This window comes from Mytilus trossulus, chromosome 5, assembly GCF_036588685.1.
Source record: "Mytilus trossulus isolate FHL-02 chromosome 5, PNRI_Mtr1.1.1.hap1, whole genome shotgun sequence".
In the NCBI taxonomy this organism is placed as follows: domain Eukaryota; kingdom Metazoa; phylum Mollusca; class Bivalvia; order Mytilida; family Mytilidae; genus Mytilus; species Mytilus trossulus.
Window position 1 is genome coordinate 18,583,319 of NC_086377.1, and position 26,942 is coordinate 18,610,260.

General features: G+C 32.0%; 1 protein-coding gene across 2 annotated transcripts in view; it reads right to left on the reverse strand.

Moving 5' to 3' along the window:
* LOC134718623 (adenomatous polyposis coli homolog) overlaps positions 1–26,942 on the reverse strand; it is a 75,689-nt gene that overhangs the window by 20,327 nt on the left and 28,420 nt on the right. Inside the window, exons 1-6 of one of the 2 annotated variants that reach the window (XM_063581267.1) lie at positions 24,842–26,011; positions 14,912–15,101; positions 10,093–10,198; positions 3,675–3,860; positions 3,079–3,150; positions 1,125–1,290 (exon numbers count right to left, since the gene is read on the reverse strand). In XM_063581267.1, the coding sequence (XP_063437337.1) occupies positions 1,125–1,290; positions 3,079–3,150; positions 3,675–3,860; positions 10,093–10,198; positions 14,912–15,101; positions 24,842–24,914 (793 nt within the window). In that variant the 5' untranslated portion in view covers positions 24,915–26,011. Of the gene's footprint in view, positions 1–1,124; positions 1,291–3,078; positions 3,151–3,674; positions 3,861–10,092; positions 10,199–14,911; positions 15,102–24,841; positions 26,012–26,942 lie in introns of those variants that run through there. The other variant, XM_063581266.1, reaches the window with a different exon arrangement.

The window sequence follows — 26,942 nt, forward strand, 5'->3', positions numbered from 1 at the left end:
TTCCATAAAAATTTGAAATAACATTTTCATAGAAGACGTCTTTTTTCATATGAGAACATATTTTTCTTATAAAAACATGGGCAAATACTTATATGTACAAATGAAACTTATTTTTAAGCAATATGATACTATGTATTTTAAGAAGGCTTAAAATAAATCATTATAGCACATCCCAATGACGCATAAGTTTGTGAAATTGCACATAGCACATCCCAATGACACATAGGTTTGTGAAATTGCACATAGCACATCCCAATGACACATAAGTTTGTGAAATTGCACATAGCACATCCCAATGACACATAAGTTTGTGAAATTGCACATAGCACATCCCAATGACACATAAGTTTGTGAAATTGCACATCTAAATAGTTAGTGATCAAGTGCTCTAAATAGTTCTACTGTAATCCAGTCAACACTACAGTTGTGAGTTCAAACCGCCGCTTGTGTAGCAGTACTCGACTGAAATCTTAATTGAATTGGATTGTTAGTGTTCCTACTGAAGGTTGGTGGTTTTCTCTTAACCTTGGGCTTCCTCCACCAATAAAAACTTGCCCCCCACAAAGTAGCCCAAATTGTGACGTTTAAAAGAGGCTATGAAACACCAACAACCAACCAAGAGGAAAGCATGCAATTTATAAACTGTTTACTGTAAAACAACATATCAAGTCTAAATATGAAAACAAATTATGAATAATGTGTCTATGGGCCACAGATGTCACAGCTTGTAAATATAAATGAGTCAAATTCCACTTACAGATACAGGATTTACTTATTCAACACACATTATAAGCTTTGTGTGTAAGTTTCTTAAATTTTGTTGAGGCAGAATAAAGTTAGATAATAGAAACAAACAGATCTAGCAATTTTCCCGTTTTTTAAGGAGGCATATTATGGCTGACGATGCCGTATGGGCTTTGCTCATTGTTGAAGGCTGTACGGTTACCTATAGTTGTTAATGTCTGTGTCATTTTAGTCTTTTGTGGATAGTTGTTTCATTGGCAATCATACCAAATCTTCTTTTTTATATAACTGGTGAACTGTTTAAGTGGCACTATGGCGACGGCATAAAAATGTGAAATATTTGTAAATGGTTCAAGAAACAAAATCCTGCAGTCTTTTACCTTTTTTGAGAGGGCTGATTGGCCATGCACCATGGTAAAGAGAAGATACATTAAAACTAGCATCAGGGTCAATAATGGTGGCGTCAGCAGCTTCATCAGTCGTTAAGTCAGCTGTCTGTATTGCTATGGAGATATTATCTACTTCCTCTTGATCTTGTTCTGGTTCCTGAAAAACAAATGCATACAAGGTATCAGTTTATTGATCAATAGTTGGGTATCACAGTGATTTATATTTTTTTTTAATCAGTTTACTTGTACATCTTTAAATTGATTTAATAATGTAATCAATTTTGAACTATTTTTTGCAGGAGGATACACTGTTTTACTTGTACATTTCTGGAGTAGATGCAATATTCCAAGTTCTAAAGCTTGTGTTCCTTACCAAGAATCCATTAAGATAGGGTTTGCTACTTCCGTTGAAGCTTTAAGTTTCTTTCAATTACCCTAAATATTACCTTTATTAAAAATTTCAAACATAAGACGTCCAATATTTTCATGGACAAATGTTATTCTTAAAAGCCATAAGATTCAGCTGATTTATCATTGTCCATTTTTTGTAAAGTATGTTTGCTTTATTTCATAGTTATCTCCCCTTTTAAATTCAACTATAGATCCACTGATTTTTACTAAAATAAATAAATGGTCTCAGGCCTATATTAATATAGTGTTTGTTTCCCCACTCCTGACCCTGCCAAGCCAGGTGTAGGTAGGTAGGTAGGGATATAATTTTATTTTTCAAAAAAGCTTGAACAATGTCATAAATATTGTACAATCCAGCAAGCCAGGAAATTGGAATTGAATAAAATAATATTTGACTTAGTTTTGACATAAAATTTTATGAATAGCACTGTAATTGCAGGGTCGGTCAGGATTGGGGAAACAAACAATATTTTATTTTAGGTCTCATTCTTAAACCTATGTACTGCTGCTTTTTGTGTTGTGATTAACATTCTGTTGATTTGGGTTATTTTCTTTGGTACTATGTTTTGTGGATAGAATAATGAATGCATTTCTGTCATGTGTCTATTGAAGCTGTGAATTTAGAAATTTGCATCCATTAATCGTTTGTGATGTGTTTATAATTGCTAGTTTTGAACAATAAATGAAAATGTGAGTTTCTGGTAATACGTAGAAAATTGATATGGTTCCTTACAGTTTCTACTTTAATTTCATAAAAAAGACATTTGCCAATGAAATAAAAAGAAAAACTAATCAAGGAATTCAAATACAAAAATATTCAACTTGGGACAGATTAAGGTGGTACCTAACACTACAGGGAGATAACTCTGTAAAATCTGCTAAACGTTTTGTTTACGTTGTGTTGTTAAGGGAATATTAAGCTTCTCAGTGATGAAAACAATGGTTTGTCAAACTGCTATATAACCAGTGTAATTTTTTTGATGAAACGGTTGGTTCAATTTTTTTGAAATTTTTACAATTTTGTCAAATGGTCAAAGTAAATACTTTGTCAAAATTTTAAGAAAACTAAAACGAGCCAAAATAATTTTAGTTAAAGTGTTGGGTACCACCTTAACACAGATAATTAACTCATATATTGATTAGTCACTAGTTGAATATTTTTCTCTACTCTAATTTTTCGAATAGTTATTCTATAAATATATATTCATAACAGATCTTTTTATCATCATATTGGGAAAACACTGATATTTTAGGTTTACCAATACCCACCAAAATGACAAAAATATCAATGAATCCTTATAGTGTGGATTCATTTATTTATCGTGGTTACCAATTTTCGTGGTTTGAGTAAAACTTTCATATTTGTGGATATTTTATTTCGTGGTTTTGGCAAACTGTGTATTATTCCTTTAGAAAATTTGTAGTTCTTTGAACATTTAAATCGTGGTTCTCCTGTACCCATGAAACCCACAAAAATTGGTATCCAACAAATATCAATGAATTGTTCTACTCTCTCGCTGACTTCTATGTTTACCTGGTTATACACATCTTCTGATTGATCTTTATCTATAGACTCTGACATATTAGATAACTGCATCTGTTGTTGCTGAAATTGACAAATTAACTATTAAAATTAATCAGTAATGTAGTATTAAACAAATTTTTAAGACGTTTCAGCCATTGGCGTATTTCAGTTTCTTTATTTTTCTTCTGAACTACATGGCAAACAATTTCAACCATTAAGATTTTATGTTCTCTTTTGGAATTTTTAAAACAAAAATTAATCATATTTAAGCATTTGCTGCATACATGGAATTTTTCCATACTTTAATATTGGGTATTTTCTGTGTAATGTTGGTCTCTTGTGGAGAGTTATATCATTGGAAATCATACCACATCTTCTTTTTTTTCATACTCATACCACCTCTTCATATTTGTAACAACAAAAATAAATGACTCCTGACCCCTGGGGTTGAAGTCATAAAACTTTGCTCAGTGCTCGGAGCGCAAAAATCATGCTCGAAACATGAAATCCAGTATTTTGATTGGTTAATTCTGGAGTCTTGAGTACAAAAATCTTGCTCGAAAGTTTTATGACCGTAAGGCCAGAGTACTTATAAATTATCCTACCCGAGATCTTTGTTGCTGACTGTGTAACCTCATAATCTCCTCCTCTATAATCCTCACTCTCTGTAGACGAGCCTCTTGTCTCTGTATTATCTGTTCATTCGTACCGAGGGTCTCCTCAAACGTGTCCCGTACCTTCTTAGCCTCTAACTGGTACTGTCTTCTCGTTAGGTCTAACTGTCTATTATGCTGAAATGAAATATTATTACCATTATAACATGAATAGAGGATATTTTTTAAATGACACTGCTATTCTATGTTACTTTGTACTGGCAAATTTTGTTATAAAGTTAAGGCTGTAAATTCAGAAATTAATGCAAGGTCTTTATCATTGTGATAATTCGACAGGATAGGTATCACCATAACAACAACTCACGTTCTGATCTTATGCAACTTTTTTTTAAAATGCAATAATTAGGAGTTTTGTATATGTTCATTCTTTTTAACTTCATCTTTAGCAATCATCCCTGAAGAGGTCGAAACTGCAAATCTACTGCAGTTTAATTAGTACCGTTTAGGCCATAAAAAAGAATAGGTTTGTTTGCCCGAACCCTACCTACCCAGAAAAAGCTGCCTATTCAAATTCTTTTATTGTCCTGATTTGAAGAAGTTTTTTTTAATCAAATAGGCATGAAGACTAATAAACATCTGATACTTAAATTTCTTAAAAAAAAAAAAATGCCTGCCTACCTACCCACTGTCTCAACCTTTGGGTAGGTTTTAAGCAAACCAAAATATTTTTCTAATTGTGGCCTTTATATGTAATTGTATGTTTGTAAAGAACTATTGATCATTAGAAGAATATTTTCAGAATACCTTGACCCATGGATAAGTTTACATCAAATATTATGAGAAACAATAACTTACAGTAAGTTAAGATAAATGAATTTCATTTTACTTTTTAACAAAACAAAAGGGAAGCATTAAAGTCATAACTAATTCATTCACAAATATTGATGTTCAAAGAAACAAGATATCAGATGTTTATTCAGAAGTCTGTTTCACAAGAAGATGTTTTTTTTCTAGAAGCCATTAAATAAACTTTTATCAGTCAAGGTATTTCATCTTAATCCATAGAGATTTCAGGATGTGATCAAAGACTTCAAAGTTCATTGATTTTATATAAAACTGAGGAGGTAGACACCATAGGGGGAATCAAAACTCATTAATAAACGTATTTACACTTTTGGTATTTAGCTGTATCTTGCCTCCAAATGACCTAACATCACCTCCGAATTACCTTTTGACGTCAAGCAACAATCACTTTTTAGTTGTGACGTCATATGTTTTGAATTATGAAGTTAAAAGTTTACGGGAACCTGTTTGATGTTATGTAATGGCGGACAAATTTGCATACAAGTGTAAATACGTCTATTGAACAGAGAAAGACAAAAGTAATGAGAAAGAAAAAAGTTATAAAGTTTGTTCTATATAATTAAGAAGATGTGGTATGACTATGAGTGCTGATGAGACAACTCTCCATCAAAGCTTAAGACTGATGGCAGAACCTTCATACAAATTATAGCAAAAATAAACGAAGATCCTATCTAAGATATGAATGGTTCTGAAGGAAAAGTGTTGACATACTGGCATCCTGAATTCTATATAATTCTTATCACCTATACTAAAACATAAAAGATTGGCGGATCTTACATAATATAATGACAAACTCAGATATGCTGCTTCTCCACTATAATCAACAGCAAAAAACAACAAGATGTGTTACTATATCTTTGCCTTTTATAGTCTGTGATGTGTCGATGTTACCCCTCAGCTGTGTTATTCCATCACAGATGAAGGGTAACTGATATTAAGCTAAGAATTCTGAACAAACCAGTGCTAAAGGTCTTATTTATTATTAGTGAATTTGTGAATTTTTGTAGTGTGTTATGGACTGTGTCACACCAGTTTGTTGACAATTACAGAATATCTGTTTCAGAGATGATATTGGATACGTTCATAATGTCATAACTGCAATCCCTTGACTTTTCCACGAATGTGACCTAACGAATTATACTATTTACCAGGTTTGAATTAACATGTCTGAGCATCACTGACAGGTGTCACAAGTGGAGCAGTATCTGCTAACCCTTCCGGAGCACTTGGAATCACCCCCAGTTTTTGGTGGGTTTCCTGTTGCTTAGTCTTTAGTTTTCCATGTTGTCTCTTGTGTACTATTATTTTTCTGTTTGTCTTTTTCTTTTTTATCCATGGCATTGTCAGTTTATTTTCCATCTATGAGCTTGAATGTCCCTCTGGGATCTTTCGCACCTCTTTTAAAAGACCTCACTGTGACTTTGAGATGAAGAACAGCAATAAAAGTTCTGATTCTGTGCTTTTTTTATGTCATGTAAGAATACCCCTTAACAAGCATGGTTGTTATGCTTTGGATTTTGTGAAGTGTGCGTAGGAATTAAGTGTCATTTATTTCAATATATCTCTTTTCCAAGACTTCCAGAAACCTCCTACCCCCTTTAACAATCCTTTAATTATTAATAAAAAGAAACATTTCCACTTTTCAATTTTCTTAAATGCAATTCCTTATCATGCATTACTCAATAAAATGCCACAAAACACTTTCTATCCAACAGTTAAATTAAATATACTTCATGTTTCAGAGGGTGGAAAAAGGTTATTTTTGTGCAACGGTTTTCACCCTTTTAATTTCACGTGCAGCAGTGAAAAAGGTTTGTTATTCACTGTGTTTCGTGAAATCAGTAAAAAGATCAATATACAAGACAATTTTAATTGTTTGTTCATTTTGCGATGGCAATTTTATTTCGCATTCTTCTGTGCAAATACACCCCCCTTTTTCGCCCCTCTTTTAACAATCACCAGATTGTTATATAATAGTATTGATGATTTACAATACAATTAAACATTATTTTCTAATCAATAAAGCAAATTTACATAGCTGTAGTCGTGCAAAAAAGCAATTTCCTACGAGTACATAAAATTTCTGTTTTTAAAATTAAATTTAATGTTGTAATCTTGCAATTATGTAGCAATGAGGAAAAAAAATAGTTTTTCAATCAAATATTATTTTTAGTTCTTTTTCTCCAGAGATTTAAGTAAGAGCCTGAGAAAATGAGTTTTCTTATTTGGATAAAAAAATATAAACCAAATGACACTGACAGAATTACTATTGATTTGTGACTGACATTTAATAGTTAAATTCAGCATGCAGGTTTATATCAAAGAGCAAATGTCTGAGGGATACTCAATTATTTAAATGTACAGAATTCATTAGAAGTTCAAAGTCAACTCATGATATTGTTGTTTTTAAAAGAGACAATGGTTTACAAACAATAGTATATTTCATGACATCAAATGAGGCCTAAAATAAAATATTGTTTGTTTCCCCAATCCCGACCGACCCTGCAAAATTGGTGCTACTCATAAAATTTTATTGTTAAAACTGTATCAAATATTATTTTATTCATTTTGGATTTTCAGGCTTGCCGGACCATCCGATAATGTTCAAGCTTTTAGGAAAAAATAAAATTATTTCCCTACCTACCTACCCACAACTGGCTTGGCAGGGTCAGGTTTCGGAAACAAACAATATTTTAATTTAGGCCTTACAGAGAAAATAGATATAAATCAAGTTATTTTTGGGTAAAAGAATACCCATTCATGGTGGCCTGAGGCTGTTGTCTTTTCTTTGGTCAGGTTGTTATCTCTTTGACACATTCCCCATTTCCCTTCTCAATCTTATTGAAAGTCCAGAACATTTCTATCATAAGCTTATATTGGAACTACTATTTAAAACAATTCAGCCAATTTATTTTAATTTTACATTTTTTTGTTAATTAAAATCTTAACACTAATAACTGGAATACTAAAATCTTCTTTCACAACCAAAGTATTATAATGCGTGTTATAAAAAATTGTTGTATTTTAGAAATCCAGTGTAATTCTACAATCAATTTCCATTGTAGAAGACAGTTGTAGTAAGCTGAATTCTAGAAATCTAATTCGAACTGTATTTCATAACTGGAAACTTTAAACAATCAATGGAATACAAAATTCTTAAGGGTTCCACGGAACCCAGTGTCTCGCCTACTTTTGCTGAAAATCACAGGCTCAACAAAAATGAGGAAAAAAATCAATAAAAAATGTTCCTTTTGATACTATCTTTTGATTGTAAGAAGCTTCTGAAGTTCTGTCCAAGTTTGGTAAAAATCAAGGATAATTTATGAATCTAATAAATGTTTAAAAACTTTAACTGCAGACTGTATGCTATGTTAACTGGAAGAAAAACTAAGTCCATTTATAAGTAAAATACAGATACACAGGTACAAAATATTAACAAAATTTCCTTCTAAATTCTAGCTTTTGATCATAAATAAGCTTCTGTCTAAGTTTGGTACAAGCTTCTGTCTAAGTTTGGTACAAAGTAAAAGGAGTATAAGAAAGTTAAAAGATTTTTAAAAGAAAATTTAACCACAGAGCAAATGTGTTGTTTCCTGGCAGAAAATCTTAAGTCCATTTAAAAGTAAAATACCAAAAAAACGGATTTATCTTTTACAAAATTTACTTATGTATATTATCTTTAGATCATAAACAAGCTTCTGTTCATGTTTGGTACAAACCCAGGATAGTTTAAGAAAGTTATTAAAATTTTAAAAACTTTAACCACAGAGTGAATGTAATGTTTCCCTGCATAAATACTTAGTCCATTTATAAGTAAAATAGGGAAAAAATGGAATTTTATTTTTACAAAATTTGCTTCTGGATACTATCTTATGATCATAAACAAGCTTCTGTCCACGTTTGGAAGTAATCCAGTATAGTTTAAGAAAGTTATTAAAATTTCAAAAACTTTAACCACAGAGTGAATATTTGTGGACGCCGCCGACGACGACACCGACGACGACGGAATGTAGGATCGCTTAGTCTCGCTTTTTCGACAAAAGTCGAAGGCTCGACAAAAACTAAATGATTTTCTCCATTGAAGCTAGTGATATGTTCTATGATATTCTACACAATCCTGTTTATTACATCATCAACAAGTTTTTTCTCCATTGCATAACCACACTTTTTACCTTTTAGCTATGAATCATTAATTAAGTTGAACATAAATTGTATATTTGAAATTGTGCAAGACTGATTTGAAATGACTAACAAAACGGAAATATATGAGTAAAATATTTTTTTCTATCTCTGAAGCTGGCAACAGGCTATAAAACCTTCTCATTTAACTACTTTGGACATAAACTCTTTATTAAATTATACACATTATCAATCACTGAAATGTCTCACCTGCTTTACAATTACTGATCTAGATTGACTTTAAGGATGTACTTAGGTGAGGTTTTGGAAATTGATATAAAAATTTCGGACTCCTTGGTATTTTTCCATCAATACAGTGTAAAATATTTTGCCCCATAACACCCATTTTCTCTGTATAAAAGTCTTCAATAGGTCATAAAGGCCATTTTTCAAAATTTCGGCAATTTCTTAATATTTGTTCATCAATTTGAGACCCAAATAAAACCAATGCAAATGTAAGGTAAAAGTCCCGCCTTTTTTAAAAACTCAAATATCTGGAAAAGTAGGTTCATAACCTATAAATATGTTTAGGCCGTAGTTTTTTTATTTTTAGTTTTACGAACCCTCCTACCCTAATTTTTGCCAAATAGGAAAAAAAATTAAATTAAAAATATTGATTTTTATTTTTTTTTCTCCTCCGACCCAGTGTTTTTCATGCAAAAAAAGTTCATAACTGCATGAAAGAATCTAAATTTATGCTCTTGGTGATTTAGTAAGCTGTTGCACATTGATTTTCAATTCAAACTTTGTCAAGAAAAGAGAAAATAGTTGTTACACTAGTAGAAAATCTCCTGGTGAAATGAAAAAAATTTTTTTTTGATATTGACGGTTGGTATTAAAAAAAAAATCAGCAGCAGCAGTTTTTGTTTTTGTTTTTTTCGTCCTCCTACCCATCGGTTTTGTCAAAAAATTTCGTAAAACTAAAAATATAATAACTATGGCCTTAGCTTATGTTGTTCCTTAACTGGTGCTCTTTCAAAATGGAGTATCAATTTTAAATTCTTGATTTTTAAAATTTCACCTAAGTACATCCTTAAGTTGAATCTCTTTTAGATTTCACTATAAGCACATTAAGCCACCCTTAAAAAATCTGTGTTTCATGTTGCTTCAACTAATGTATTGCAGCGTTAGGTAGGTAGGTAGGGCTGTTATTTTTATTTTGGACAAGACCATAAGTTTCATGTTTTGGACAAAAAACAATATTAGTGTAGAAAGTGGGTTTTTTTTATTAACCGCTGAGCAAATTTGCATCATTAAATTTTTCTGCAAAGGCCGCTTTTTAAATTGAGTACTGCGTAGGTAGGCAAAATTAAACAATCTTAATTTATTTTTGGCTCAATACAATAAGTATTTAACATATCATTACCAAATCAGAAGGTAGGGAGTCCACTTTACGACGAATGTTTTCTAGTTGTTCAAAATACCACTTTCTGTGTCGGTCTTCTTCATCTAAATCTCTCAATAAACTGCCTCTGAAATAGATATAACATTTTCATACAAGAAACTAAACCAAAAACAAGATGGTTATGCTAAGCTTTCTATTGTTTCAGATGTAGATTGATTGTGGTGAGGGATATAGACTCAGCAGGGGTTCAAATGAGCCTGGTTTGGAGGTCCTCACTGCAGGACCTGTTTTTTCTAGGCGTGAACTTTTCATTTTTGTCTATCCTCTAGTTGATTATCAAATTCAATGAGCCAAAAAAGTGGCCTTCTTTTACCTTCAACTTTGAAAAAGATAATATTGTCTCTGTAGTTTCTTCCTGAAACTGAAAGAGAAACAGGTTCTGGTAATTCTTCGCTGTAAGTATTCAATCAAATACCATAACCAAAGATTTTAACCAGATAGTAAGACAGAGTAACAGAACAATGATCAGTCAGATAGGGAAAGAAAATGGTGGACTGATACACAGACAGTGAGACCTAGGTCGTGTTCAATATTGTAGCTGCTACCTAACTGCTATCAATATATATATGTAGAAAATATAGGCTAGCTACACCTTTCAATAGCCAAAATCAACATAGCACTACATAGCAGCTACTATATTGAACCCTGCCCAGAAAACATAATGCCCACAATATTTGCAAAAGCAGACAAGGCATAAAATGTTATTTTCTTCCAAACTTTTGATTTTTCAGAGAAGACCATTACTGAGTCTATTCAAGTCGGACTAGACCAAAAACATTATATGTCTCCTTCTTTAGAAGACATAAAAATATATTTATTTTTAACCTTTTGATATTTCAGTGAAGATCATTTCACGTTTTCTGAGTTTATTCAAGTCTTACAATGATGATCAATAGATCATGAATAACAAGCATTGCATGAAAATAAATGTGTCTGTAAGGAATTACTTTGATAGATCATTTATATGAAGTAGTTTCTTAGAGTTATTTTAAGCGGTTTGTAGAATATTGAATTAATGTTTGTATATATAAATAAAGTGCCTAGAAAATCAAACCTTACGATATTAGAGTAGATCTGATTCGTAACTTCCTTCCCGAGCAGACCTGGAATCTGTACTTTTTATTTCTAACTTCTACAACACCGCCTAGCATTGCACAGAGACCTTATCCCCTCCTCTAACTCTAGCTTATAAAAATAAGGTTTCGTTTCTATATGACGATTCTGATACTCTTTTTACAAAACATCTTTTGATTAAAATTCAGTGTGTGATGAATTGATAACGTCCTTGTTGTTAAGTCTTACCTGTACATAATTTCTGTTTTGTACAGGTTTTGCATTATAAAAGGTTTGAATTATCAGCAATAAAACCATAGCCCTCTTGTTATGAAATGTATATGCTTTAGTCTTATGTGTTATAGGTCTTGCTCATTGTTGAAGGTTGTATGGTGACCTATGGTCAATTTAATAGAACATTGGTAAATTTCTTTCTCCTTTATTTACATCTTAAAAGTCCTCATTTGGACTCTTAGTGTATAGCTGTTTCATTGGCATTCATACCACACCTTCAATACATGAATAATACCACACAATAAATCTTTATAGTAAGTTTACTTTGTTACATGTGTAACACATGTTTTCTTGAGTGTAAAAATAACAAATTTTTTTAAGTATACTAGCCAAGGCTCTGTGTTGAAGACCGTACTTTGACCTATAATGTTTTGTCTTTTTACTAATTGTGACTTGGATGGAGAGTTGTCTCATTGGCACTCATACCACATCTTCTTATATTTATTTACCACATATGTTATTCACATGTTGATTCAAGTGTTAACATTTTTGTTTTTTCAAATCTTACATCTGCCATATAAAAAAAAAAAGTTATAGCCAAACCAAAATAGTTCTGATAATTAATCACCAGTGTTCCTAAGTACCTTAGCATCTGCTTCTTACCTGTATAAAAGGTAAATAGTTCCAAACTCATTTTCAAAAGACTATTTACTTCCATGTAAACAAGTAAAATAATTGCTTTCTGATCTGTTGAAGATCAATTAAGTTATAATGGTAAAGTTTAAGAGATTCTATTTTGAGGTAGAAAAACAAGTTTTGCACCTGTGTTATATGTTAAAACAATTGATATTTTACTTTTTCCATCTGCCTGACAAGTTTCTGGGGAAGTTTCCAAAACTATTATCTAACTAATAGATGATTTGTATTTCTCAATAGTAAACATCCAACTAGATCAGTAAGGCCAAAGAAAGTTTGCTTTACTTTCATGTAAAAAGAACTGGATTCGTTCCGTAGCACTTTTATTATTATTACTATTATGGATTCTACGTTGCCATGATTTACCATGTTAATTTTTTAATATATTAGCTGTTGATTTTTTTATATATAAAATATTTACCCCCACTCCAAAAAGGGTTGCATTTGAGCTTAAATATTTTTGGCTTTGATTAGACATGATAGATAAAATGAAGGTTTATAGGTGTTTGGTAGTACCTAATTTTAGTTCCAATCAAACCTGATGAACAAAAATCCTGGAAATGCATGTGCACCGAACTGCAAAAACAATGTTTTAAAATCCATATAAAAAAGAAGATATCATGATATGGTATGATTGCCAATGAGACAGCTATCCACAAAAGACCAAAATGACACAGACATTAACAACTATAGGTCACCGTACGGCCTTCAACAATGATCAAAGCCCATACCGCATAGTCAGCTATAAAAGACCCCAATTAGACAATGTAAAACAATTCAAACTAGAAAACTAACGGCCTTATAACTGTTTTGTATTGACTTATTGAGACAGATCAGAAATAAAGTTTAGAGTTCTTCCCTTATTCAACTGGATTGTACTTTTCTCTTCTCAGTAGACCGATCTATCAACTCTAAAAGACCCTAACTCAGGGTTGGCTGGCAGCCACAGACCTGCATTTATTATTTGAAAAATAAATGCAACAAATGCACTTCCTATGTAGAAAACAATATTTTCCTCAAGTGCAGAAGTTACTTTGAGAAAGACCCTATGGCAGTAATAACAAATTGTATAAAATATGGATGTCACATTAATATATGCATGTCTGCCAAGAGAAAATTGGCCACCTGCCAGTGTTACACATGCATCTGTTGTAATGAAAACACTATAAAAACACATTTGTATAGAAAACATCTGTTTGTATATATCTATGTTATATTGAGCATAGAGTAAAAACATACAGTTGATTATGATACTCCTGTGTTCTTCCCAGAATTTCATGGCACTGGTTTTCCCAAAAATATAGCACCATGGCCCTATACATGTATAGATTCTATTTTAAAATCATCAAATATAGCACCATGGGAGAAAATAAAGAACAGTGACTCTATAAATTCATGTTAAAATCATCAAATATAGCAGACTCATAGCACACGGCCCTATAGATTCTATTTTAAAATCATCAAATAAAGCACCAAGATCAGCAGTCTTCAAGCTTTCAGGCTTGTAAGCATTTTCTCTATACTTAGCCAACAAAATCAAATCAATCATTTTCAAAAAGTTGAGCTTTGGGCTTGTGGACAGTTTATCATGAAGGCTGCATCAGAGTAAGGCTCTAGGAAGATCACTATTAACTCTCAGTCAAAATCTCCTGTTGCTTGAAAGCTTGAAGAACAACATTCCCTGTACCATAGATGCCAACCCCCTTTTGACACAATCAGTAACAAACTATCAAATTTTTCGTATTTTTGAAAAGTTTTCAGTAATCATTCATAAACGTGCATTTACCAATAAAAAGTACCGACAAGTGGTTGCAAAGTGATGTGCACGAAATGTGTCGTTTAACATCTTGTCTGTAGTATGTATTCCATTCATTTATTGTTCAGATGTTCTCGACTAGTACATTTTCGTTTTGTCAAGGAGAAGTAGAGAAAGGGTGAATGCAAGTTTGCCTCTTCGGAAGTCAGTAAGTTACTCAACAATAGGTTGATAACTCCCGAGAAACAGGAAGCATTACATTGGCGTTTTCTAAATACCGGACTAGGACGGAAAAGTAATGACAAAAATCTGTGTTTTACAAAATTGAACGGCGATGATTGGTAATCCGTAACTATTCGACTTCGACCGTAATAGCGTAGTTTTTATCGCAAAATCGGACAAACTACGCAAAAAACGTAATGGTTGGCATCTATGCTGTACTGACCTGTCACCTTGTATCACCATATATATGTGATGACCTTGACCTTTTATTATGTAATTCCTGAAACACTAACACTAAGATATCATTGGATGACCTTTAATTCCTGAAATGCTAACACTAAGATATCCTTGGATGACCTTTATTCCTGAAACGCTAACAATAAGATATCATTGGATGACCTTTAATTCCTGAAATGCTAACACTAAGATATTATTGGATGACCCTTAATTCATAAAACGTAATTCCTGAAACGTTAACACTAAGATATCATTGGATGACCCTTAATTCCTGAAACGCTAACACTAAGATATCATTGGATGACCTTTAATTCATGAAACACGCGTAGTCACTAAGATATCATTGGATGACCTTTAATTCATGAAATGCTAACACTAAGACATCACTGAAACAGCCAACACTAAGATATCATTGGATGACCTTTAATTCATGAAACGCTAACACTAAGACATCACTGAAACAGCCAACACTAAGATATCATTGGATGACCTTTAATTCCTGAAACGCTAACACTAAGATATCATTCGATGACTCTTAATTCCTGAAACGCTAACACTAAGATATCATTGGATGATCTTTACCTTTCATTGTGTAATTCCTGCAACGCTAGCATTAATATATCATTGGTGGACATTCCTTTTACAGTCTGTTTGGTCTCGTTTTGTCTCGGTTCCTCATCAGGTTTTCGTTGCTCTGTTTTTTCTGCCATCTTTGACTGTTGTTGTTTGAAGGCAGAAAATGTAAGATTGTCATTGGGTGAAACATCCTCCTCTGAAAAGATACCAAAAATATTTAAACTTAAAATTTTCATTCTGAAAAAGGATAAAGAATATTTGGACATTTTCACTCTAATTTGTAGAAAACTGAGCTGTTTTAGAGACTACCTTCAAACAGTTTTTAGTTTTTATCCTACATTATGAGAATAATGAACGTATTGGATCCGTCTTGTATATTGACTAATAAAAAACACAATAATGTTGGCTGAATTTCGATTATATTTTCATATGTTTTCACATATGGTCAAGATAAAAACCAAACGGCCAAATTGAACGAATTCATCTCAATGGAACCATTTTCCTTAATAGAAAACAAACAAATAGAAATAAACAGACCTGAAGTAAGGCTTCTATGCTGTATGTATATTGGCACTTAACTTGTTGATGTTGGGAAATTATTAGTGTATTTTGTCTTGTGATACAATCATCATTGATTTTGTCTGGACATTACTAACCAATTCCATAGATTGATCCGGGGTCATCTTGGGACAGCTATCGGACAAAAATATTAAAACATTCATTTTTATTTCACTAAAAAAAATTGAAATTTCGATTGGTTTGAAACCCATTCTATCAATTTTTATTGAAAAGAAACTGTTCCGGATAAAGTTATTTATGTAGAACTGAAAAATTTCCCTTCAGGAGCCCCTTATCAATAATAGGATTTATTACAACAACAGATATAAGCTTATAACTGGTATCTTCAGGGACATTCTGGTTATTGAGAATTTCCTAGACTGATTGCATTACAATCTATAGGTACAGACTGATTGCATTGCGATCTATAGATAAATTGAAACTGACAATAGTATCTACTGATATAAGGTCTCTAGTGTAAGCCTAGACCACTGAATGTTATATGAGCTTTCTAATTACTGTACTAATAGGTTGTTTGAGAAGCACTGGCTAGAGAAATTAAATAAAACAATATCTAGATAACAGGAAGTCAAAACAAAGCATGTAATAAATTTGAGAACTGAAATGGGAATGTGTCAAAGAGACAACAATACAACCCAACCAATGAGCAAACAGCTGAAGGCCATCAATACAGCAAAAAAATCCCTCACCAGGAGCTGGGGATTCAGCTGTCGCTCACCTTGTTCTATGTGAATATCCAACTAAGGACACAGATGGATTCATGACAAAATGGTGTTTTGATGATGGTGATGTGTTTGTAGATCTTACTTTACTGAACATTCTTGTTGTTACAATTATCTCTATCTATAATGATCTTGGCCAAGTAAATACAGTGGAAAATATTTTCTAAAAGTCTACAAAAATTTATGAAAAATGTAAAAAAAATGACTATAAAGGGCAATAACTCCTAAAGAGGTCAACTGACCGTATCAGTCGTGTTGACTTATTTGTAAATCTTACTTTGCTGAACATTATTGCTGTTTACTGTTTATCTCTATCTATAATCTTATTCAAGATGATAACCAAAAACAGCAAAATTTCCTTAAAATTACCAATTCAGAGGCAGCAACCCAACAACAGGTTGTTTGATTCATCTGAAATATGCAGGGCAGATAGATCTTGACCTGATAAACAATTTAACCCCCAATTCAGGTTTGCTCCAAATGCTTTGGTTTTTGAGTTATAAGCCAAAAACCCCATTTTACCCCTATGTTCTATTTTTAGCCATGGTCGCCATCTTGTATGGTTGACCGGGTCACTGGACACAATTTTTAAACAAGATACCCCAAAGATGACTGAGGCTAAGTTTGTTTAATTTTGCACAGTAGTTTCAGAGGACTAGATTTTTGTAAAAGATTAGTAAGATTTCCGAAAAATGGTTAAAAATTGACTATAAAGGGCAATGACTCCTAAAGGGGTCAACTGACCATTTCAGTTTTGTTGAATTATTTGTAAATCTTACTTTGCTAAACATTATTGCTGTTTACTGTTTATCTCTATCTAAAAAAAAATTTTCTTAAAATTACAAATTCAGGGGCAGCAACCCAACAACAGGTTGTTTGATTCATCTGAAATAAACAGGGCAGATAGATCTTGACCTGATAAACAATTTAACTCCTTGTAAGATTTGCTCTAAATGCTTTGATTTTTGAGTTATAGGCCAAAAACAACATTTCAATGTCAATTTTTAGCCATGGTGGCCATCTTGGTCAGTTGACCAGGTCATCGGACACAATTTTTAAACTTGATACCCCAATGATAATTGTGGCCAAGTTTGGTTTAATTTGGCCTGGTAGTTTCAGAGAGGAAGATTTTTGTAAAAGATTTTTAAGATTTACGAAAAATGGTTAAAATTTGACTATAAAGGGCAATAACTCCTAAAGGGGTCAACTGACCATTTCGGTCCTGTTGACTTATTTGTAAATCTTATTTTGCTGAACATTATTGCTGTTTACAATTTATCTCTATCTATAATATTATTAAAGATAATAACCAAAACAGCAAAATTTCCTTAAAATTACCAATTCAGGGGCAGCAACCCAACAACGGGTTGTTCTATTCAAATGAAAATTTCAGAGCAGATAGATGTCACCAAGGTTCACTCCAGAGCACTGTTAGATAAGGGGGAGCTAACTCGTATGTGCTGGAACCAAGGGACAGGGGGTCAGTCTATCGCTAGACTTAATGTTCTGATAGGCATAGCTAAAACGCAAGGAAGGTTTTCATAATTTAATTACTGTAACTGTAACAATTTAAACGAATGATGATAACAAATCAATTAGTAAACAATTCCAAATAATAATAATAATCTAATTAAAGTACAAAGTATCAATTCAAAATATCAATTTCCAAAGTAAAAACTATTTCTCCTTAAAATGTAAAATATAAAATAAATGCCAAAACTACTAAATCATAAAATGTACTTAATCTCTAATTCAAAATGTAAAAGTCTCAAAATAAAAGTTTCTCAAAAGTATTTTCTAATTTAAAAATTTATGAGTCAGAGATAAATTTTGTCTCACACTACACAGTCAACTGGTAGACTGGTAGACAGTCTTATTGGGCCAGTATAATGACATGAGTAGTGTGAGGTTACGCTTCCGAAACACTGACTATTATCTTAAAAATTCCCAAAAATAAAAGGTGAGTCAAAAATACATTTTTGTCTAAACACTACAAAGTCAACTAGTAGACTGATCGACAGTCCTACAGTACCAGTATAATAGACTTTAGTAGTGAAAGGTTAGGTTTCCGAAAGGTGACTGATTTTCCTAAATTTTACAACGCTATTTATATTAAAACCAAATATAAATCAATATGACTCGACATGTGTATATTACTCTCATTAACAAAAAATAGACATTAATTAACAAAGCCTAATCCTATAATGTTTTGATTACAGCTTTGATAAAAAAACGTAAACTTTCCAAGTGACATATGCTAATTACAATTAGTCTTTCAAAATTAAGTGCTTTGAGCAAACTGTGACATTTCGAGTACTCAATGCCACAGCATAGGTAAAATTAATTAAACAGATTAATTAAAACTTTTACAAAATACAAACATTAAATTTTCTTTCATAAAATAAAACATATTTTTATCCAAAATAACACTAACACAAATTTAAGCCAAATAACACACCATGACATAGATCTTGACCTGATAAACAATTTAACCTCTTGTCACATTTGCTCTAAATGCTTTGGTTTTTGAGTTATAAGCCAAAAACTGCATTTTACCCCTTTTTAGCCATGGATGGTTGACCGGGTCACTGGACACATTTTTTAGCTAGATACCCCAATGATGATTGTGGCCAAGTTTGGTTAAATTTGGCCCAGTAGTTTCAGAGAAGAAGATTTTTGTAAAAGTTAAAGCTGGACGACAACGGACGACGTACACCAAGTGATGGTGAGCTAAAATTGTGTACTAGTTCAGTGAAATTACTAACAAAAGCCAGAGGCTCCTGACTTATGACAGGTGCACATGCGTTGGGGGTTATAGTATTATGCCAAGATAATAGTACTATGAGGAAGTGTCTTAACCTAGAAGTAAACCCTTTTGAAGTCAAAACAAAGCATGCAACTCAGGTTTTGGTTATTTTCAAAAAAACAAATTGTTGACACAGATGTGTCTTGCCTGTATGCAGAAGATTCTAAAAAAACAATCTGATAGACAATAACACATCAATTCAAAGTCAATAAACCTTAGGTGGCAGGGCCTTGAAAGAGTTGTCAAACTGATATGTACTGATAATATTAAATGCAACTTTATAAAAAATGTCATTGATCTATATATCACAAGTTATTCCAAACAAACTGACTTTAGCAGAACACTAAACATCATGCTAATGCTCCATAATGTCACTACTAGACAGCAACTCCTATTTCTAGCCTTCAACAAGGAAAGCCAAGACAAAAATTAGGTTTCAAAGTATCCATAAACTAACTATTAAAAGCCCTCAACAAACATCAATAAGTCTGAAATGTTTCCAATGTTTACATAATGACAGATTCCAATCTTTATAATTTCCCCAATTTATCATTAGCATTATAACTATAAACAGTAATACAAAATTTCTACAATAAAAAAAAAATCTAAGTAGCATTTCTTATTTAATGTCAAAACAAATACTGCTGATATCAGCAAACTATTAGCAAGACATAAAACGTCTTATCTTGGACGTCTACAAACAATTTTCCCCACTCTAGCCATCTATATCAAATATCACGTCACCTTTTATTAACTTCCGATATTTCATCTGCTGTATTCCACTGATAACATTGTTATGTAACAACTTTCAGTATCAATGGCCACATAAAACGTATCGATTTTGTGTCGGTTTCACCTCAAATGTTACATTTTGTTGGTTAATTGCTTCCGCTAATAAATAAAAGATTTCTAAATGCATGTTTAGAACATTTGATTGAATTCTGTTTAATTTTTACTGCTTTCTTGCATTCATGTTCAATGTTTTATGCACTCTTGATGGTGCATTTATTTAGTTAAGTCGGTTGTTGCACCATGATACATCAAGGGTGGTTATAATGAGTTATTGGTGGTAGTCTAGGTCCTAATTTTAGTGGTTTTTGAAAGACTGCAAATTTTAATCCCTGTGCATGCATATATTTACATGTATTAAGCCATAGAAAACTACTATAACCTACTAGAATGTTGACAACTAATTATTGGCTTTTAACAACAAGGTTAATAGTCAGCAGCAGGGGCAGATCCAGCCATTTGAAAAAAAAGGGGAGGGGGGTCCAACTATATGTTTCCATTCAAATGCATTGATCGTCAAAAAAAAGAGGTGGGGTTTCAAATCCCTGGAACCCGCCACTGAGCAGGAGTTGTGATTCCAGTCTTTTTTAAGATCATCAATCTCTTCAGATATCCACCACTCTGCTCTTCATAAGAACAAGAGGGATAAGTTTGATAATTCACCTTTGATTGCCTGTTGAATACTAAAGACTAATGAATATTGGAACATTAACTGCACAAAATTAGTATTAGGAAAGACTGGTTGCCTTAGTAATATAACATGAACGTTAACATATTCTCATCCAGATATGCATATATTTCCCACTGGACTTTAAATACCAATCCATCATCATCGTCATCAAAATCTATAAATATCCATATAATCAAAGAGCTGATAGCTCTGAAGTGGAAGAAGGTGAATAAAAGGTAACTTGAATTACCATAAAAGCAGCCCCCACTTACCCAGGCTGCTTTGTTCCATTATCTTTAAAATGTATTTTTTTCTTCAAACAAGAAAAGGTCATAAGTACATGGATTTCCCATCCGTACAATCATTTTCTATGTTCAGTTGACTATGAAAATTAGGTAAAATCTTTAATTTGGCAGTAATTAAGAAGATCATATCAAGAGGAACACATGTGTACTAAGTTTCAAGTTGATTGGATTTCAACTTCATCAAAAACTACCTCGACCATAAACTTTATAACCAGAAGCAGGACGGACGGACAGACTAGAAAACATATTGCCCATAAATGGAGCATAAAAATAGTAAGACTTGTTACATAACTTTTGAAAGTTTCCATATGGGTTTTTACTGCACAACAACAATTTTAAAGGTTACAATTTTTAGCGACGTATTTTGCAAGATCTGGATTGTCTAGAAAAAGTGTCATATTTGTATGATGAACTTACATGCCTTTTCCTTAAGTCTGTTTGCATGATTCTAGTTATATATTAAATCGGTAGAAAAAATATACATGAAGCTAGCAGACCAGGGTTTATTTTCCAGATTAAGAATATTAGATGCTTGTTGAAATTTCCAATTTTGAATTATGCACAAAGATGGACCTTTAACAAGTTGGGAACAACACTCCAAATGAGGGTAACCTAACTGGAAGATCATCACAACCCACTGAAAAAAATGAGCACAAAAAAAGTCATTTATATTCATATTATTTGATGAAACTTTTCCCCAAGAACTATGCATCTATTAAGTACTGAATGGTCAAAACATCATGTTTTTTATCGACATAAATTTTGTCGTTAATGTAACCAAATGATGTAGAAATTGTGTTTTTTCATCAAATTTCCATCAAATTGTAATGTTTATAGTTCCCTTATTGCCTCTCTATTTGAATTAAATAAAATAATAAGAAGAATCTGTTTCTTGTTTTGTTTTATTTTGTTTTTGACAAATGATTGTTCACTGCTTGCAAATGAATCATTATATTTATATATCTTATCTGTATATATTTTTGTTCCTGTCTCCATCTCCTTATCATTTGTAAATGTATAGACAAATAAGAAAGAAATAAGCTCCACATGTATATTTGCAACATCGTAAATTAATTAAAAAAATAACACACTAACACTAGTACTGCATGGATTTTAAGCATTATGAAAGTCATATTTGTAGAAAGCTTTTAAAAAAGACTTAAAAACAGTGTAAAATGTCTTGCTATTTACTAACATTTACAAATTTAAATTTCAAAATTTTACTAGGATCTTACTACTAGGCCTTTTATTAGACTAGTTGCACATATTGTATGTTGAATTCTAATCAAATGTAAACAAATTTATTATATAAACTTCAATTTAATCCTTGAAAGGAGGTCTAGATTGCTAAAAATAATTTACAAATTTTAATTTTTTTATTTGTCCAAAATCATTTAAATTCATTTAATCAACATCCTTTTATGATTATTTGATTAAAATATAAATCATTTTTAGTCTTTTTACAATTTACATTTTTAAAAGCAAAATAACTGAAAACAGGATAAAACAAAGGGAAGTAACAAAAAAAGTATTTCAATATTCCCAATACACATCGTTTTGATAACACAACGGCAGTTAGCCGGAGGTAAACATCGTTGATTACCAGTATGTTTGACACCCAAGTTGTCAAGTGAAGCCATATAATTATACATCTTCTTTGATGTTCAGGTAAAATTTAACACAGGTGTCAATTACACCCGTACAGTAGTAAATGTTCAAATATGGAGTCTGAAAAATTTCATACACGGGAGTTTTTGCTCCTAAACGGGAGGTTCACTTGTATGTTACGGAGGGCATCTAATTCACATGACAAAAGAAAACCATGAATAAAGACAACACTTTATATATCCTTTTTATTTATATAAAAACAAAATCTTCTTGTCTGCAGGATTGCAAATTCGTAACTTCAAGGGCGAACTTGTAAACAGGGCGAGTTGTCCCGATACCAAATTCACGCATGCGTAATACAAATATCTACAGTTAAAACATCCTGTTACAAGTAAACAAATAACGTTCATGTGGATGAGATGAAATCTAGTAATTTACATTAATAAAAGGGTCATATTTACGATAGTGATTGTTTTACAATCATAATTTACAAATTAAATGATTCAGATGCCTAATCATGTGTAAAAATCGGTGTCAGGAATCTAAGTTGTTTTGAAATTGTAATACATAGAAACGAATGCGGCATACAGAGACTCAATGCCAAGGGTCGGCCCCTTAAGTCTTCAGAAGACTTGACGTCTTCTTCCACTAAAAACAATTTACCAATCAACACATGGTTGTCAATTAAATCCAGCCTGTGTTTTCATTCTTTGATACATTAGTACCTGATGAACTTGTTATGTAATCAGATTTAATGTACTATGATAGAAGCCTACTGTTCACAGGACTACCTGAAATGTTGTGTAATCTATATGGTTGATTGTTAATACAATATTATACAATACCAACAGGAGCACACTGATTCTGATATGTGAAGAACTTTCTAAACCGCCATGATTCTTGGCACATAATGCGGTTACAGACAGAACAACATCTGTTGTTATAATGGTTAAATATAAAGTGCATCTCAATTAACTGACTCAGCCTCAGCCCCCACCCCCCAATTATATGTACTATATACATGTAAGAGAAATATATAGTGATGTGATAGGAAAAGGTATGATAAGGCCTGTTTTTGCTTCCCCCCCCCGATTTTTTCTCATTTTTCAAAAAAAAAAAAAACATTCCCTGAGGTTTCAACTTTATTTTGATGAAATTCAAAACCTCTAATTTTCGCAACTAGATAAAGTGAGGGGGGGGGGGGGGGGGGGGGGGTAAACTTTCTGTTATTTTTATTCAAATACTGTTATTATTATTCATTTTGCAGGTGATTTTACAACTATTTTTTTATTTTTTTAGAGCCTGTGCTAATGTGATTCAGGATTTTTTATTCCAATGTCATGAGAACTTTTTTTGCTGTCTCAATCCCCATATTTTTTTCTGGGCGTGGGTCACATAGGCGTACACTATTAAATTCTAAGAAACAATGGCCTAAAATGGTTATTTTACCTTTTTTTGACATTTTTTAGCCCTTTTACCCCCATAACGTATAACCTCCCCAATTTTCTGAAATTAATGATTTATTCTTTTCTTAGATTTCGAATATTAAAAGATAAAACAATTGGATGAATAAGAAAGAAATTCACTAATTTTATATCCCCTTTTACAGATCAAGCAATTATAATTTATTCTAGAATGACAATACACATGCATCAATCTATAATGTGGTATTTTTTTCTCTTCAGTTCTTTTTTTACATTCCAGTTCAATGCTCAAATTTTTCATAAAACTGACTTTATTAATATATCATTAAAATGATGTATTGTTGAGGAGACCACATTAACTTTTCAATGATCTAATGTCAACAAGGGGCAATTTTATGCATGAGTAAATTCAGGTCAATATATACAGTGAAATCTGTGAACAAAAAACCTGACATTTAAAACTGAAAACCTGTGAAAACTGCTTTTATTTCTAGAAGTTAATCTAACACCAGTGTTTGTTCAGAAAAATATATCTTTATACCAAAATAGGATTGGTTAGGGACAACATCAAAAGTTCAATGAAGGATAAAAAACTTAATTCAAATATTTTTTTCACTAACCCCCACACCCCCTCCCCCTCTTAACTTAATTTGGGAAAAATTAGTTGACAAATAGGGATATATATGTAAAATCGATTTTAGATTAACAAAACTTGCAGCAATGTTGACCCCCACCCCTATTTGATTAATGTTTTTTATCCTACAATTGAACAGGCCAAAGATTCGATCTTTTGATGTCGTCCCTTAATGGATTTCTAGAAAACAAAATCCATGATGGTCATTGAAGAAATTTGCTGGTCCTTACTTACTATTATTTCAATTGCAAAATACCAAAAATGTGATATCTTCTTCAGTTATTTCATTTAATGATAAGTAAAAGTCTAATGACAGGTTTGGGTCCCTCAGGCTACCTCAATCGATATCCCCCCTCAACTTTTAATACAAAGTTAGTTTGTATATGTTTGTATACTAACCCTCATCATCATCACCTATAATGATATCTTCTTCGGTTATTTCATCTAGTGATAGGTAAAAATCATCGGACATGTCAATTATCTAATGTGGCGTAAATACTTCATGTAAATTCCTTTGGTAAAACTGAAACTAATACACACACACACATCCAAGTAAAAACTTTGCCTTAAATTTTTGATTTTTCGATCACTTCCAATTGAATTTGTTCTCAAAAATATCTTTCATCTATATCCTAGCACATACACATCAGAATACAAACTTTTGCCTTAATTTCTTATTTTTCTATCACTTCCAAATTTTGAGTGAATTTACTCTCAAAATTCCCTTTTTTCTTGTAATTAAGAATAAAATACCATAGATCTAAGATACAAACTTATGCCTTCAATTCAATTTTTCACTTCCAATTGAATTTGTTCTCAAAATTCCTTTTTTCTTGTAATTGCGAATAAAATACCACAGTTCTAAGATTACCATGTGTTTCCATAAAATACTAGATGACAATTAACTGGAACTATAAAAGCAATAAATCCACCGTTATCTTTGAGCTTGTGTTAATACAGAAGGCACATATCATTTCTTTTAACAATAAACATCCAATTTATCTTGAAATATCAACAAAATATTATCCACATTTGCTTTCTTTCCCCAACTTCCTGAGTAAATAACGAAACTAGGCATCTACATAATTTTTCAACATCCAGTGTGTGAAAAAATTATATCCCAATTCCATTAAATTTTACTATTGGAAAGAATGCATCTGCCACCAAAAACAATCACAAATATTTTCCAATAATAACTGCATCATTTATTATTCCAGTATAGTGAAAATAAAAGCATGTTTGATCTGTACTTCTAAATTGGTGAGATTTTGTGAGATATGACATATGAAACACACACACCCACTCAAAGACATATGGTTTATCCCACATCAAAGTTCAGACTATTCCATTATCATAACAAAGGTGAGGGTAATCAATATCTGCTTCTGAGTCAAAGACTTACACAGTCAATGATGTAATTAACAAGCCCTTTCATCTTTAAAACCAATACACAATTTCCCCAGTATTCCAATCAGACAAAAAAATCAATGAATCTGAATGTAAATAAACAAGTGATTCATCTCTTAGAGTACAAGATTTCTAATGAAATATGTGCCAAATCTTCATTTAACATCAGCTAATGCGTAAATTCTCTTAAACATAGAACTTCAAAAAGTTCGCCAAATCTTCATTCGAAATCAGTGTAAATCCCACTTCAGAATATCTTCAAAAAGTTCTCTCTCATTGAAATATTTATATTGCAATGCCTACGGCTAGACAGAATTCAATTTCACTGTAATTGGTAATAAATCCCAAAGGTCAAATCTATTGAAGCTGTATACTGTGATGACAAATGTTTCCCCGATAATTTACAAATGTTTGACGAAAATTCCTCCTTAACCTAATCCTAACATTTTACGCTAACCGTATCATCCCTATTCAACAAAACCATGGCTAATCTTTAACATTGTACTATGTCTCCTAGTGATAACATCTATCGTTTGTTATAAAACTCACTAAATGACTTCCAAAAATCAATTTAAATCCTCAAAATTATGCGGAACATACTAGTCCTATCTCTTTCATGTTAACGACCAATTATCCTTAATTTATATGCACACTTAACCTACAGCAGTTTAAAGAGGGATGATAAAAACGTAACCTTTGTAATTTCATCAGATGAACATCTCGGTAGAAATAAAGTCAACCGAAAGGTATGCACATGTATTGTTCAAAATTTGATATCCTGTAATTTAATATCAAATATAAATCACATATACCGATCAAGCACACATTTACCCAGCCGTCATTTACAACACGAACGTGACTATTAAAATTAGCATAAATGATGTGTATTGCTAATGCACATGTATGCTAATCCATAGAAGGTCAATATTCTATTATCTATAAGTGTGCTTGGGTCTCTGGTGGAGAGTTTACTCATCAGCAACCAAACCATATCTACTTATTTTCATAATGAATTAGCAATATCCATTTTATATTAGCAATCATACCACATACTTCTTAATTTTCATATGGCATTAATTTTGTTCTTTTTAAC